Source organism: Dendrobium catenatum, unplaced genomic scaffold (assembly GCF_001605985.2).
Source record: "Dendrobium catenatum unplaced genomic scaffold, ASM160598v2 fragScaff_scaffold_1209, whole genome shotgun sequence".
Lineage (NCBI taxonomy): Eukaryota > Viridiplantae > Streptophyta > Magnoliopsida > Asparagales > Orchidaceae > Dendrobium > Dendrobium catenatum.
This window is the reverse complement of record NW_021319671.1, coordinates 538,409-556,003: the sequence shown is the minus strand read 5'-3', so window position 1 is coordinate 556,003 and position 17,595 is coordinate 538,409. Positions and strand designations below refer to the sequence as shown.

General features: G+C 34.7%; 1 protein-coding gene across 5 annotated transcripts in view; it reads right to left on the bottom strand.

Moving 5' to 3' along the window:
* Positions 1 to 17,595, bottom strand: part of LOC110101559 (ultraviolet-B receptor UVR8) — a 44,359-nt gene that overhangs the window by 23,966 nt on the left and 2,798 nt on the right. For 4 of the 5 annotated variants that reach the window (XR_002303709.2, XM_020829495.2, XM_020829498.2 and 1 more), the window contains exons 2-4: positions 11,861 to 11,937; positions 9,125 to 9,203; positions 5,834 to 5,893 (exon numbers count right to left, since the gene is read on the bottom strand). Coding sequence is in view for 4 of the 5 variants with exons in the window: in XM_020829495.2 (XP_020685154.1) it covers positions 5,834 to 5,893; positions 9,125 to 9,203; positions 11,861 to 11,937 (216 nt within the window). In the remaining variant the exon portion in view is untranslated. The remainder of the gene's footprint in view (positions 1 to 5,833; positions 5,894 to 9,124; positions 9,204 to 11,860; positions 11,938 to 17,595) is intronic. The other variant, XM_020829496.2, reaches the window with a different exon arrangement.

The window sequence follows — 17,595 nt, the reverse complement described above, 5'->3', positions numbered from 1 at the left end:
AAACAGAGCATTTTAGGAAGGATTTTTTGGGGGTTTCAGAGAGAAATTTGAATGTAGGGATTGTTTAGGGAATTCCTTTTGATTTGTATGCATTAAATAGTTGATTTTGCTAGAGTTTGAGTATCTTGAATTTGGCTGAAATTTGAGATCTCTAGAATTTAGGTTTTCTTTGGGTTCTTAGGCAGCGTCATGAGATTTGGGAGAGATTGCCGATTCCTCCTCTTCTTCGAATTGAGGATCAAAATGGTAATCTTTGGGCTGTTTTATTCCATTCTACTAGTGGATGAATAAGGGTGTTTTGTTCTGATTTTTTCATCTCCAGATTTTCTCGTGTCAAAATTCTCTGGTTTTTTTCTCTAATTTGGGGTCTGTTTTCCTCGTGGACAAGCAATTACCATCGCTGCAGTTTACTTGATTTTTGGCTAGGAACACTTGTGAAATCCAAAGTGTTTCCTTCAAATTGGTATCAGAGCTCGTTGTTTGGGAACCTTAAGGCGGCTGGAAAATCCTGATTCTTTCAAAGCGAGCTTTTTGGGCTCTGGAAGTGATATTTTTTGAGATTCCTTGGGAGAAGATGGCGGAAAAGAAGCTTAACGTCTTGGAAAGGCAAAAGTCGGCCAAATTGAAAGCCTGATTTGCAGGAAAGGAAATTATCTGCAATTTCAAAATCAAGATCCTCTAACAATGAAAGGTTAGGAGGGGAAGTTCATCCGCTGATGGAGGAATGATGAAGAAACTTAACTTGTGAAATGGAAGAGCCTAATCCGGGCGGCAAATCGGAGTAAGGGAGACTAAACCCGACGCCAGGGCATGAGGAGGAAATTCCGAATCCCATATTGAGGGGGAGTGAGAAATTCGGAGGCGGAGATCCTGGAGGAGAAAACGACATGCCCCTCGAGAACACGCTTTCTAGAGAGGAGGAATTGAGTAGGGGATACGATCAACAGGAAGGCTGATTTGATCGAAGGAAGGAAGAATTTCAAGTCGCCGAGGTGCTGAAATTGAAAGAAATCCACAGCGTCGAGGTGTTGAATTTTTGAAGGGGGAAGGGAAGAAAATTCATCGCCGAGGTGCTGAATTCGAAAGGATTCTAGCGTCGAGGGACCTGTTTTTGAAGGAAGAAGGGAGGAACGTCATCGTCGAGGTGCTGAATTTTGAAGGAATTCAGCTGTCCGAGGTGAGTTTCGAAGGAAGAAGAGGTGAAGTATGAAGAGTGATTCCGAATATAATCGTCGGAGGGATGAATCGGGACAACTTGGGGGACTCTCGCCTTTGAGAATGGGAGGTTATGGACGGGTACCGGAGAAACGGAGGAGACCTACAGGTGAGGAAGCTGAAAATGCCCGTCTTTGAGGGCGAAGAACGGCCATTGGGTGGATCTACAAAGTGGAGCGTTACTTTGCCTGTCAAGGGTTTGATAGAGTATAGAAAAATTGACAGTGGCGGGTCCTGTGTCTGGAAAGGGAAAGCTTTGGCATGGTATCAGTGGCGTGGACAAAGAGGGAGCCCATCCGGAGCTAAAGAGAGATTCAATGATTGCTTATTAGAGCGTTTCTGAAGCCTACGGGGAAGGAGACTTTATGAGCAATTCTTTGCCTTGAGACTTAAGAAGGGACTGTGGCAGATTTATCGGGATCGATTTGAGTCGTTGGCTAGCAGATTTGGATAACATTTCAGAGATCAGCCTTAGAAGGGAACTTCATGAAGGGGCTGAAACCAGAGATCCGAACAGCAGTCAGGGTACTGGAGCCGAGGAAACCTGGGAAAGGCTTATGGAGCTACGGCAGTTGGTAGAAGATCAGAAGAAAACATAAAGAGGGGGCGCTCGAGAAATCGCTCAAGAGGCTCTTACAGGACGACGACCACTCTTCTAGCACCCAAGGGACCTGCATCAGGCAACAGTAATGAGACAACCCGGGAGAAGCAGTAGGAGGAGGGAGTCGGGGAATTTCAAGAGGCTGACAGTTAAGGAGATGCAGGATAAGAGGACAAAGGGATTCTGCTTCTAGATGTGATGAGAAGTACATGCCGAAGGGCATAGGTGCAAGGAATCGAACTCTTCAGGTTTCCTTGTCTGTGAAGACGAGAAGAGGAGGTGGGAGCAGATCTGGATATGAGGAAAATTTGCACCTTGGATGTGGCAAGAAGTATCTCTGAACTCTGTAGTGGGATTCACTCTGGTCACACTATGAAAGTGAAAGGAGAGATAGCTGACCGTGAGGTGGTGGTGCTAATTGATAGTGGGTTACCCACAATTTCATTTCACTCAGGTCGTCAACCCAACTGGAGTGAAATTGGTGGACACCGGTTGTTATGGGGTGATGATGGGTACAGGAAAGGTGAGAAAGGCCAAAGAATTTGTAAAGGAGTGATGTTGACCATCCTAGGGGATTCAAGTAAGGGAGGGCTTTCTCCCACTAGGTTAGGAAGCACTGATGTCATCACTGGGTGATGAAGTGGTTGCAAACCTTGGGGGAAACCAAGGACTATTGGGGAGCACTCACGATGGAATTAATGGTGGATGAGAGAAGGGTAGTCATAAAGGGATATGCAGGGCTATCCAAAGTCATCACAACACTTAGACCATGGTTAGAGGACGTACAAGAGGTGGGGGAAGATAATCTCTAGTGGAACTACACAGACTGGATGCAATCAGATTGGAAGAGGGGGAGGGGATGTTCCCTGTCCGTGCAGCCCTTGATTTAAGCAATACAGTAAGGAGCTTTCAGTCACCTCAAGGACGGCCACACTCCACCGGAACACAAGCATATCTCACCTTGAGGACAAGGTGGATTTTCAGGAGGGGGGTGATTGTTAGACCGACTCACGTGGACCGGGTTCCAGCCTGGTCCGGCAGCGGGAACCAGCAGAGGTGTCGAACAAGGCGGGATCTCCCGCTCCTGCGGAGATCAGGGCAGGCCGACACGCTCAGACATAGCGTTTTTAGGAAGGATTTTTGGGGGGTTTCAGAGAGAAATTTGAATGTAGGGACTGTTTAGGGAATTCCTTTTGATTTGTATGCATTAAATAGATGTTTTTTCTAGGGTTTGAGTATCTTGAATTTGGCTGAAATTTGAGATCTCTTAGATTTAGGTTTTCTTTGGGCTCTAGCGGCGTCTAGAGATTTGGGAGAGATCGATCCTCCTCTCGAATTGAGGATCAAATTGTATCTTTGCTGTTTTATTCATCTACTAGTGAAATACAAGGGTTTTGTTTGGTTTTTTCTCAGATTTCTTGTGTAAAACTCCTATTTTTCTCTGTTTGGGGGCTGTTTCCTGCTGTGGACAGCAATATCATCGCTGCAGTTTACTGATTTTGGCTAGGAACACTTGTGAATCCAAGTGTTTCCTATAAATTACATATGCTCCCTGTTATGAAGTATAAAGCTAGAAATAATTAGAAATATTCGGGTAGTCTGAATAGGCTACTTCTTACTCATCTAATTCTGATATCAATTTTTCAAAATGGGTATAGGTAAGAAGCATGTGAGTTCAAATTCTCCTTCTCTGTTACACTCTAGATTGACTGTATGGGGTCAAAATAGGGTTTGACACTAAATAATTCATAGATATAGTAAATTATTATTTTAAATAAATAGGAAATTAATTTATTAATATTGAATATACTAAATAATTTATAGATATGGTAAATTTTAATTTTAAATTTTTACACATATTCACATAAAGAAAAGAAATCGGTTAGATTAAAAGCATCTAAAATGAGTACACCAATTCATAAAGGAAATGAATAAAATGAGTTGGATCTTTGAGATTCATAACTACCTAAAGCCCGGTGATTTTTCAGCCCTTGTACCTATCTCTAAAATCTCAGTTTATGCAAAGGAGAACTAACGTCGATGGTATAGGAAACACTAAAGATGATTCGGTCAAAAATAGCATAATGCAATGACTTTGTAGTTGGCCATGGATCGTTTACTTAAAAAAATTACCACTATATGGTATTAGGCCAAATATTATTGAACAGATGTGACTTTTGGCTGAGTATGCATGTCAAGTACTGCAAGTAAAATATCGCTACTGGTGGATTCTTCTCGATCAACTTGTCTAGTTTAAATGGTTTCTTGCTGATATTTTTTGGAGACTCGTCAAAGATTATCTTTATGATTATTTCAGGTAACTCAGTAAGGCAACTTAATGGTTCAATACAATTTTCATAGATCTGATCATTTTAACTTAGGTAACTTGTCCTCTGTTTGATCAACAATATTCAATATTGACTTGATTGACTTTACTCACGTAAATACAGTTCTACACTACCTCAATTAAATCAATCAATTCAACCAATATAGCCAAAAAAATCAATCATACCTAAAGGCTCTACATTATTTGAAGGGATTGAATAAGAGGAAAAGTAAAGGAACTAGAAATGGAAAATAAATGGAATTTAAATTGCCATTGAGCTTTGTTCATTATAAAGAGAGAACAACTAAGTCACAGGGACGAACCAATAAACTATATTCCGATTTTTCACTAGGTTGAGTAAGACAATATCAATGAAAAAAAAAATCATTTTTTCACATAGTCTAGGTTAAATGTACTTAACTATTAATTAGATTAGAACCAAACATCAACTATGAAATTGTGAGCAAGCTGCATTAACATTCCCTTCAATTCCTTTAAACCAAGCACACCCTGAACGTTAGAGCTTGTAGATTTGACAAAATGGTTGGTTGATTATGGTTGGTGTTCAAAAAGATTCACCCCAACTCAATCATAAACCTACAAGAGCATAAATTGATATGTCATTTTGACAACTAATTCAAAGTTTAACATTTTGGCAAAATTTGGAGCTTCCACATGCAAGCGTCCAAAAAACTGCTTCTTCAATTATCAACCTAAAGAACTTAGGAATGAACCAAGCATTGGCTTAGAGGTTTATACCTCAGTTCCCAACCATGAGGTCATGGGTTCGATCCCTACTCATACTATTGTTTTGATCAATACATCTCATACTATTGCTTATCTCTTAGAAAAATATCAAGTGTGCATTTTTGTTTGGCTCTTGTGTCAAGCATTTGTCAAGTGACTCTTCGCAAAATCTTATAATTGGTCTTATGCCTCTTTATAAAATATATGGGATAAATTTCTATCCTTCAAATAAAAAAAAACCAAAAAACTTTGGAAGCCCTCAAAAATCTCTAAAGCACCATAAAACTACTATCAATAGATATTTTGATCAAGAAAAGCCTACAAGAGGGCTTTAAAAGAAAAACAAAAATAAAGAGTGGGAATTGAATAACATACATTGTCTTGGCTCTGCATGTCAAGCACATAATTTTCCAGTGTTCTCCAACAGCTATCACAGGAAAATTAGTTACAATTTTCTACCCGCAACAAAGTATCATCTAATGAGTATCATTGCTTTAAGCAAAGTTGTCCAAGATGTTATCCATCCATCAATACTATAACAATACGTACAAGGCTAAAGCCCATGAACCATAAAAACTTAAAAGTAATAGGAATTACTAGTTTTTGTACATAGATATGGTATGTCTAAGAATCTCATAAAACATAATATTGCATTAATTTAATTTTTCATCCAAAAGAAATTGACGTGCTAAAACCTGTTTTTAATCTTTTTTTATATCCCTGTTTAGTGCATCTTAAATTTTAGGTGGTGGAAAGTACTGGTGATTTGGGGGAGGAGCGGTCTGGAAAAAAATATGATCATTCCATCCCATAGACAATTTTATACAGGATGTTTAAGGAAAGTTGCAAGCTTTATGAACACTAGAACAACTTCAAACATAAAGCAAATGAACAAGTGCTAGTAAATAAGCGGAAAATATGTTCAGGGTAAGAGGGAAGATTACTCTTTCCAAGACCAAGCTGTCCACAGGAGTTATTCCCCCAGATGAAGAGTCTCCCATCCTCTAAAAAAACATGTAAAACAACATTACAAAGGTTAGGAAGTTCTTCTATCTTTTACCCAAATAAGAAAATAGTCGCTTTAAAGCTTTAGCATCTTTCCAAGCCATAGTGATAGATCTAAATTGATCCTCTTATTTGTAGAATGACTAAAATGAATTGGTTTTTTTTAGTTTCATTCTTGGTTGCATTTGGCTGACTAGGGTTGATTGGAACAAATTTGGATTTAGAAACACAAATAGATTTGATTTTCAATAAGATGGCTATGGTTAAATGTAGGTTCCAAATTAAATAAGATTGGTTTTGGGAAGAGTACAATAGGTAGATTGTGTTCAGATGTGGTTATGAAGGATAAGATTAATTAGAATAGAATAAGTATAGGTTTAAATTTAGAAAGTTTGATCTAATGTATTGGAGATAATTAATGAGGTTAAAATTAGCAAATCAATTAAGAAATCCTTAGGAAAGGATAAGGTCGTTAGAACTCAATTTAAATTATACTTATAAAAACGGAATTTAAATATAAAATTTAACTTAAATTTTATATTCAAATGACAGATGAAGGATTTATATTTGATGGAAGTAGTATAGGTTTGTGAGCAGATTGTGGAAGGGGAACGGGATTTTTTTTTTTTTTTCAACTTTAGAATGAATAGGGGCCTTTGCATTTTAAATGAAATGTATGATTATTAGAAATTTGTTATTAGTCGAGAAGGGTGAAACCATGAGAGACGGTTCATAGAATATATATATGGTTAAGAGGTGATTTTTGGCACAAAAAATAACAGAAAGATAAAAGAGAAACAACAAAAAACATCAATAAATGCATCAAATTCTTCATAAAATGCACGATGCTTTGATTCAGAATACCAAGCAAAAAAATGAGAATTGAGATTTGGGAAAAATGAGAATTGAGATTTGGGAGAAAAAATAGAACGAAAAAGAAAGATAATAAAATCCCTCAAGCAATAAATGATGATTCATCAAAAGATAGCGTCGAATATTGATGGCATGAAATCAATCCTGAAAACACAAAGGAGAGAATTATAAGGCATTCATAAGGGCTTGAAATCTCATTGAACCTAAACTCATAATAAATCATTCAATGTCATCTCAATGGCAAAACTCTAAGCACTATTTACATTTTACAATAATAGTTCTTTATTCCAAATAACAAAATTACAGATGATAAGCAAATAGGAAAAAAATCAAAATATTTCAAAAATAAAAAAAGATAAATTAACCAATAAAATTTTCCAGTTATTGAAATATAGAATAAAACACAAATGACAAAATTATTCAATGGCACTTAACAAAGTTGGAGGAACCAGAGAGTTTTTGTTGTATGATTATGCTGATGAGATCCATTCTCTGAGAATTACATTAGCGAAGAAGAAAAGATAAATGGAATTTCCATGTCTAGAATAAGAGATGAATAAAAAACTCCTCCCACGGGAAAAACATCATGAGGTGAGAGAAGAAGGAGAAGATATGGATTGATGGTTTGCTTGAGCACTAATAATCAACTTTGAAAAATTAAAGCGATCTTAGGCTAGAGGCCTTCATGCATAGCGATAGATTGATATAAAGTGATCCTTTTATTTGTAATGGTGACAGAAAGGAACTAATTTCCTTTTTTTCATTCAATTGGATAAGAAATGGGGACCTCAATGGATTTGATTTAGAATGAAATGAGTCAGATGACTAAGATAAGGTATAGAATTCAATTTCAATAAGGCCAGTTTTGTAGAGATCAAATAGATTAGGCAGAATATGGTTCGAGATGTTGCAAAGGATGAGGTTAATCAGAATAAGATTTGGATATCTCAATTTGGAAGATTTGTTGCTAGTTTGTAGGTGAAAATCAAGGGTGTTAAGGATAACTGGATAAGCATTCAATTGGAAAAATTTTAGGAAAGGATGAGTTGGTTTTTAACTCAAATTCAGATTCAAATATTAAAATCAAATTTTAAATCTAAATTCCAAATCTGAAATCTAATATAAATTTCAAAGTCAAATAAAAAAAGATATGCATATTTGATGGCATTGGTAGATTTTTGGGGATGAAGTTATGGAAGAGGATTGGATTTTTTTTATTTTTGAATGAATTGGAGGCATTTACTATTCATATGAGCGGAATTGAGATTATTCACCGGTTAACTGCAAAAAGAGAAAGCATGAAATCATAAGAAATAGTTTTTTGCTAAATGTGGCACCTAAAAGATGTTTGCCAGCATAGGAAATAGCAGAAAAAGTGTAATAAGACAACAAAAAAACCAATAAGTGCATCAAATTCTTCAGAGACAGCAGGCAGCTCTGATACCAAAATAGATGTAAGATAAACAGTGGAAATGTGAAAACATAGGGATTTAGAGAGGAGAAGGGAGGAATGGATGGGAAAAGAAAGATGTAGCGAATCCTCAATCTATTAATATTAATTCCTCCAAAATTTGAATTGACAAATCATTAAGACAAGGTGTTGAATCCTAAATGAATCCTGAAAGCACAAAAAGAAGCAATAAAAGGCAAGCATCTCATAGAACAATCGCTCAAAACATTTCATCATCACCATCTCAATTACATGATGTTATGCACTATCTATGCTAATAGTGCCATAATCAAAATAACTAATTTACCCTTAAACAAATAAGGAAAATAAAAAAATAATTCAATATGAAAAATGGCACATTAACCACTAACATTTAACTTGGATAGTGAAAGACAAAAAAGCATAACATATGACATGTAAAATGAGATAGACTTTTAGTTAACGAAACTAACAAATTTAGCCATCCTATGCTCCATCAATAGGTAGAAAAGAAAGAGAACAACAGAAATAAAAAATAGCTAGCATAGGGAAAGGAGATCAACATTTTTTAATATGATGAGAATTAGTCAAGTTTTTAAGTTGAGCATCACAAGAAAAGCTGACCTACCCATGCAACGTCCATGTAAATCATTCACATTTCCCCGCAGATTCAAACGGAAAAAAAAAAAGCATTATTCTCAAAAGAAAGCGAGAATCACTTATAGTTACTGAAGAGCGAGTTCTTTTAAGTAGCAACAAGTGTTAGCTTCCAATATAAAGTTTAGTCCAAGATATTCTAAATTATAAAATAACCTAGAACCTTCTACAGTTTTATAAACATTAAACTAATGAAGTTTAAACAAAAAGGAGAAATATTGTAAAAGCATGCTACTAATAAGAATAGTTACACATGTGCTTATGCCCACACCAGTGACAGCAGCAGAATGATGGTAACCAGCAGAGATCTGCACAACTTTTTCAGGCAACCCAGAAATCTGGAAAGGTTCCTGCAAGAAATGGATGTAGAAAAGGCACCTGTGAGAACTAGCTGATATAAGTTACATTGGTGCGACACAGAAGCTCAATTAGAATACCTAAATTCAAATAGACATGGATCGTATATAGAAGGACATTCAATAAAAGTAAGACCATTTCAACTTCCACTCAAAGTTTTTTCTTTTATTTTTCTTAGCCGAGAAGGAATTAAAATTGACAAAACGGTGTTCTCTTAGGATACAATTATAGACTGTTTAAACGTTTTTTCTGCTTCAGGTTGAGCAGACAGAACCGGTAAAAGTAATTTTTCTTATCTTTGTTTCCACGTAACAGAATAAGAATGTATATACTACTATCATAAAAACCGCTTGAGTTTATTCTCAAATAAAATTCTATCCTTTCATTTTAATTATTCAAATATAATCCTGCCTTTTGATTTTATATTATCTTATTATGATTATTTGATAATTTTAAAAATGATTAAATGTAATTACTTTTCATTTAAGCAAATAAATGAAGAAATCCTTTAAATTCCCTAATGCTTCTTAGTATTTCTTCATATTTAATCTAATGCTTCTTAGTATTTCTTCATATTCATTAAATACTCATTCCTATTCCACTCTCCATATACTCAATGTTTCCCATTCCTTTTTCTTCTAGTCTTAATTCATATTCATTAAATACCCATTCATACTCACCTCTTCATATCCCCTACACTTCTTATTCTCTTTAGCATATATACGTAGCAAGACATAAAATAAAAATAATAAAATCAATCGTTAAATAAAGACAATTAGCCATCAAAAGTGCTGCTTGCGAGCTGAATAAAGATATATGAATACAACAATAGGTATAAACTTGCATATATAAGTATGCTTATTAATTATGATATGCTTATCAACTATAATATAGATCAAGTTATTCAAGAAATTCCATAAGAAGTTGCAATTTTTCGTCGAGAGGATCAACATCATGACCTCATCATTTGAATTTATAAATTTCATCTCTTTTAATATTTTGTCTTATTTACTAAACCAAACATCATTAATCTCTATTTTGTTGTTTTTTTTACATATGATACGTTTCTTTTAATATAAATTATAAAATATTATTAATTCAAACTTGTAATTGAGATTTTATAAAAAGTATTTAATATTATTTTATTTTCAAATGAAATTTCTTAATACTTTGTAAACACATGCTTTAATATTGAACATAAAATTTTGAAAGTTTTTCTCAACAATTATAACAATTTAAACGAATATTTAATTGATTATATAAGCATTTAAATTGATCTTTCATATATATAAATTTTGAAAGTTTTTCTCTCATGCTTACAGTTCCAAAAAGTATATATATACTACCACTCCAGCCTTGCAGCTTGGTTGTTGCTTTGCTACTTGCTGCCATTGGCTGATGCTTGTCATGTGCTATTGTTGCTGTTTGTTCATTGCTTTTACTTTTTGTTTGCTATCTCAACAAGAAGCTATTTGATGTCCCAGCATGGAATATTGGAATCAATCCCAAAATAGTAAACCAAGAGGTCATTATCGCAAAATGAAAGCAGAGAAAAGCACTATACTGCTGTCCAGGGAAGTAGGAACAGAAAAACAAAAGGACAACTAGCTGGAACAGTAAGCATGAGAGAACAGCAAAATAAATTCATCTGCAGCATTAAACAACACTCAAGTTACCATTCAATAGCGAACCTCTAAAAAAATTCCTAAAATCCTTCTTAACCATTCTAATCTCTCATTGAAGGCTTATTCTATAATGTTGAGAGGATGGCCACAAATCAGCCATCATCTTGGACATTCAGAAGCCACAGCAGCTATCTGAAATTTTTCTACCAAGTTGCTCATATAATCATTTATTGAATTTATGGGCAAAGACTTCATTATCCTGATAATAGGCTATAGATTTTCCGAAAAAACGCTATAGATGGAAATCAAGATTAGCCATAAAATGTACATAATCTTGTAAATATGGCAGTTATAGCCATATATGTATGTATATGTATGTATGCCTGTATGTATCATCCTACTACTCCAAACATGCATATGCATGTATTGCAGCAGACCAAGATTACTTTTTGGCTATAACTGCATTGGTCACATGATTTAAGCCTAGAACACTTATAATAAAACAAATGCAAAAAAATGTAACAAAGATGTCCCTGTGTTCCAAGAAGATGGTGTTACAGTTTAAAAGTTCATGCGCTGCCAGTGGCCACAAAAACTTTATAATCAGCTCTACAAAATTTGAACCACAAATAAATAAGAAGGAAAGCAATCTCCAGTCATTGCAATGCTGTTACAAGGATGTGTAACTTGCTAAAGTCCAAGAATGCTTAGCACCGCCTTCACATCCCGTCTAAATTTATTCAAAAGTAAATAAAAACAATAACCAATATGCCAAAACGAACAGCAATGATCCTTCAAAAAGACCGGTTTCTCTACTGAATTTGGAAACGGATTTTAAAATTAAGAAGATAACTACACACACAACCATATCAAGATAAAGCATATACTAAAATAAGGAAAATAACCAGAAAGAAATCAAATGCATAAACATCTAAACTAAAAATGAATGCAATATGGTTAAAAAAAAAAAAAAGAAAACATGCACAGAAAGCTGTGCACGATAAAAATAAATAAATAATACATACTAGGATATGCGTCTTTGCAGATGTTGTTCCTAATTGTCCAAAGTTGTTCAAACCGGTAGCAAAAACCCGACCAGTTTCTATCAAGTAAAGAACATAAATGTCATAAAAAATAGCAGCAATATAAAAATAAGAAAAAAAAAAACCATCATTCAAACAAATATTAGCACTGATGGCAAGAGAAACAAAAGCTGATGAAAACTTTATAACCCGACTACTAGAAGACTTAATATGATCATAATCATCACCATGAATCTTTTCCCAACTATTTGGGATCGGTATTATAAATCACTCTTGACAATTGATTTTTATTAAGAATTGCATGTGGTGTAATTTTCTCCCCTTCTTCAACAATAACAGTTATAATAAATGATAGTCAGGTGTGGCACAAATAAGAATCTTAAGATGGATATATAGTAAAACTTGAAAGAATATTACGATAAATGATTGTACTAAAGAACAAATGAATGTAACACCTGCTGGAGATATAGTGATAAAATATACAATAAGTGATTGGGCACATCTCAAAAAATGAACCAATAAGAGAGATAAATACATTAATGAGAAGAAATGGAAAGAGAAGCAAAGGTGGTGTTGGCTATAAACTATAGTTACATAAATTAGATATAAGATCTCATAGACCTCACAAGAATGAATGGAGAAAGACTAAGCAGATAAATGAACTCAAATAATTTGGATAAGACGGCCCATGATCATAACCATTGAATTGTTTTCCACAATCACAATCACAATAACAATTTGATGCAATGCGAGATGCTTAGTTTCAATTATCAGAATTGAGGATCGTTTCTATCAAAATAATCATGTTTAGTTTATCATTTTTTCTTATTTATTACTTATTAATTAAGAAGGGTGAAATGATCATTTATCATTTTGAATATGTTTGATATATTTTTAATTTTAGGGGGTCAAAAAGTTTGTAAATTTATGATGGAATAAAAAATAGTTTTTAGCATCACTTCTAAGGATTGATTCCTCCTTTAGGTTCTTCATGGTTTATTTCTTTTTACCTCCCATCTCTCTTCCTTTGAGGCATTCATTCTTTTAATTTCTCCATCACTTTCTTCACTTTATGATGGGGACATTGAATCTTGGAAAGTTTATTAGAGGCGTAGCCGCCAATCTAAGGCCACAATGGCGCTGATCTATTTTTTTAGTCTTTATATATATTTGTTTTATTTACATTTCCAATTTTGCCCTTACTTAAGGGCTTTGTCATGTGTAAGCCCTAGGGGCAATGTTGTCATTTATTTCCCTTTCTTTGTTGGAGGCTATTTATAAGCCCCTCGTGTTTATTTTGAGGGGATGAATGATTATTACTGAAATTCCAGATTTTGTGTCTCTTGGTGAGTTTGTGAGTTTTGGAGAAGAGCCTAGGAGAGGCTAAACGAATTACCCAACAACCACCCTCAGGTGAGTTCTTGGTTCTCTAACCTATTTCCCCTTCTTCTCTCCCTTTTACCTGTTGGCCAAAGACCACCACCAAGCCCCCCCCTCGATCCTCCTCTTGAATTGAGGATCAATTGTATCTTTGTTGTTTTCTTCTTTTTCTAGTGAAATACAAGCTTCTACTTGTGTTTTTCTCTACGTTTTCCCTGTTTCATGCTGTTTTTTCTGCTGTAAACAGCAGATTTATGCTATTTTCCTGCTGCGGACAGCAGTTTTGCTGTTAAATGTTCGCTGATTTTGGTTAGGTTACTTGCGAACGCAAGTGTTTCCTATCAACCCCCCATCCCCCAACTGAACCATCCCTCCTCACCTGCCGGCCTCCTCCCTCCACATTCAACCACCGGCCGGCCCACCCTAGCCCTTCCCTCTCTTTTTCCTTATTTCGTAATGTAGATTGAATATAATTGGGATTAATTTTGAATTCAAATCCAAGTGATTTGAAATTCAAAATCTTTCCTAAAATACAAAATCTATTTTAGGAAAGCCTTCAAATCTCATCTAAATCAATTTTTTAATTGAATTGGGTTTAATTGCTCTTCCCTAATTTAAGTTTCCCAATTAAGCAAGCAATAAACACTTGCTTTAAGCCCCACCCCCTTTCTCTATGTTGTCGGCCCCCATATAATTTCTCATTGGATTTATTTCCTAAAACCAATCTCTGCTCTTGGAAATAATTCAAAACTCCTCTCCCTCTCTCTTGGCCGAAATCCCCATGCCCCCATCTATTTAATTTCTTTCCAAAAGAGAGTCTCTCCTATTGTAATTAAATTAAACCCTCTCTCCCTCTTTCTTGCCAGCCGCCCCTCTCTCTTCTCCTTCATTAATTCCTTTCAATCAATGCCTCAAGGGGATTAATTAAGGAGTTGTTTGAACAAAATTCCCTCCACAAAATCTGAACCAAAAGTCTTCCCGTAGCCTCCTTCATTGGCCGGCCACCCCCTCCTCCTTCTCCACTTCAACTTTTAGAGAAACTTCTTTCTCTCTAGTAGAGTCTTCAAGGGAGCAACAACGATCTTCGTCCACACATCAACCTTTCGAAACCAATGAATGGCCCACCCGGAACTTGATTGCGGATTCTCTTACGACGAGCAAGGGAACGTCAACATCCTCCACTCCACCTTCTTTGATTTCATCCCGAAAGTCGATAATTCCATTGAAGAGTACGTGGACCGCATCATCTTCACACTTTCGGAAGCCATCGACGAACAACTTGCCAACGTCCAATGGCAAATTGTTTCTAGACAACCACAAGGGTGAACTTCTTCCCCTTTTCACTTATTTTCCTAATCCGCTCATCTTATAGGTGGTGATCAATTAGCAAGGAATCGTGCCTGCCTCGCCCTCTGCCTCCGATTAGTAAACGTAGGATTTGAGCGTACTTTATATGTTGCTCATCTCATTGTTAGATTACGGATTTTTGTTGAGTAACTACTTAATTCGTATGTTGTTGAAATTTTAAATTATTTTGATGGTTCAAGTAATTAGAATGTGATTTGGCCTAAGCGTAGCTACCCCTCTTATGTTTTTTTATTATCTTTTAGTTGCTAATAGTCTTAATTGTTATTTGTTCTTTTCAAAATCGTGCAAGTTCTTATCGCATTCATTTAAAAGCATTGTACTCCTGCATCACTTTATCTCCTGAGTTCTCCTCCTGCTTTGGATTCTTCCTTTCTCAACAATCAATATATCTATAGTCTGCCACAATCTTCCCTATCATTCCGTTGCTCATCATCAGCATACCATAACTAAATAAGATAACATGAAAACTATAGATCCCCCTCCCTCATGATTCATTTACAACATATGCTAAATGTGCCTGGGAAACTAAGAGGCGTGATTATTTGGCTTAAAATTTTTAAGAAGGATTATAAATAAGACAAAAATGGCATGATACTTCTAAGGGGTTCTTGAAATGTAAGCGATGGGCATCTTTTATAGGTCAGCTAGGTTCAAAAAATGTCTTAAGAAGGATAACCTCTTTAAGATAGTTGAAGATGGCTTGCGCATGGTGGATAAATTCATATAATTACTAATGGAGCTTACTTAGTCGTGGAGATATGAATGGATCTCAAGTAGGCACGTAGAAGCAAAATGGCACTAAATTTCAATAGACACAAAACTACACATCGCTGGCTATATAGAATTAAGGAAGGGCAAACTTTTCAAAAATAGGCATAAGATGAAAAGTACTAGTTTAGCTACAAATCAATAACATAGCTGCGATAGTTCTGAATGCACATGATGCATTCCATGGTCGTGTTAAAATAAGCGTTAAAAGGCAAACTATGATAATTTACGATATGGAAATATTCATACTGATGTTTTGTGGTTTTGAGTCAGGGGATACAACCAAACCATAAAATAACCTTGTAGATCGATTTTTTTTCATTTTTCTAAAATTTTTTATGAATCTCTTAAGTTCTTTGTTTAGACAATTCAAAGCTTGTTCAAGATTGATGGAAGCTAAAGGCTCCCCAATAAAATAGGCCTTAGAATATGCACTGACCAGTAAAGATCTTTCAAATATTAGATGGTTGCACATAGTGATGAGAAAAAATGATCCAATCAATAGGCAAAAAGAATGTTGCAAAATAGATAAATCCCTAAGCTCTGCTGCTTTCTAAAACTTTTACATGGGAGCACCTACTTTCAACATGTCTCATGAGGTGGTTTGACGCAGTACAGAAATAAAGGCCAATAACAATGTCGCAAAGCAAAGATTTATATACAAATTTGGGTCCTTCATCATACATGATTCTCTGTGCAACATGGACGACCTATAATCACTTTAAAATCATGGTAATAGTTAAGAAGCTTAAATTAAGATCCTTTAATGGGTAGTTATGAGTTTAAAATATTCATAAATCGCTTGATTTAATCACTCCACTCAACTTACTTGGCCAATCTAAATTTTCATGCATTTAAAAGGTTAAAATTTTATTTAATTTTTTCTTATTTTATTTGTCTTTGTATTAACACTGTCGTTGCCAGGTCCCAAGTACTACATGAGAATAGTGGAGGGTTGCGTTAGGTAGTAGACAACCAGCGTAAAACTTGTCAAATAATTATGACATAAATCCTTTAAAATTTTGTGTTAATGCTAGGGCGTTCCCTAGAAGCGACGCGCTATATTGCATGAATACAACGACAAATGTGCAAGGGTCGCAACACCGGCGCCCAGGTGCAGTGTTAAATAGGCAAGGGTTCCCACATCAAGGACGAATGTGGGCTAAAGAAGCTAGTCCGTGAAACTAAAATTAAGATAGGAATTTGAAATATAGGATCCCTTCCAGGAAAATTAATGGAATTAATATATATTATGATTTATAGGAAAATAAATATTATGTGCATTCAGGAAACTAAATGGGTTGGAGAGAAGGCTAAGAAGATTAATAGTTTATGATATAAACTATGGTATTCGGGTGGGATTCGTACTAGCAATGATGTAAGTGTGATTATAGATATGAGTTTGAAGGATAATGTTATAAAAATTAACAGAGCTTTAAAGATTGTTGTTGAAATAATGATTGTTAATATTATAAGTGCTTATGCTCCTCAAGTAGGTTTGGATATGGATTCAAAATTAAAATTTTGGAATGACTTAGAAGAATTAATACAAAAGATACCTCTTGAATAAAGAATTTTTATTGGAGGAGATTTAAATGGACATGTTGGTAGAAAGATAAATGATTTTAAAAGCATTCATGGTGGTCATGGATTTAAAACGACAAATGAAGGTGGTAAGACCATATTAGATTTTTCTTTAGCTTATGATTTCTTAATAGCTAATATTTTTTTAAGAAAAAAGATGAGCATCTTATCACCTATAAAAATGAATATAGTAAATGCAGATTGATTAATTTCTTATAAGAAAATTAGATCGTTTAGATTGCAAAGATTGTAAAGTTATTCCGAGTGAAAATTTATATATCCAATATCGATTATTAGTTTTGGACTTTAAGATAAATAGGCAGAAAATAAAAAATAGAGTAAAATGATTTTTAGGATTATATGAGGGCATTTAAAGAATATTAACAAAAGTATTTTTTAGAATAATATTTTATATCTTAAGATTTTGTCTGTACATGAGAATGCTAATATTATGTGGAAAAAATAATAAGTGATATTAAGAATATTGCAAAAGAAGTGCTTGAAGTTTTGAAAGAAAAATCTTCTAATAGTAAAAATAGTTGGTGGTGAAATTCCAATGTGCAAGAAAAGATAAAAAATAAAAAGATTTGTTATAAAAATTATTTTATATATAAAAA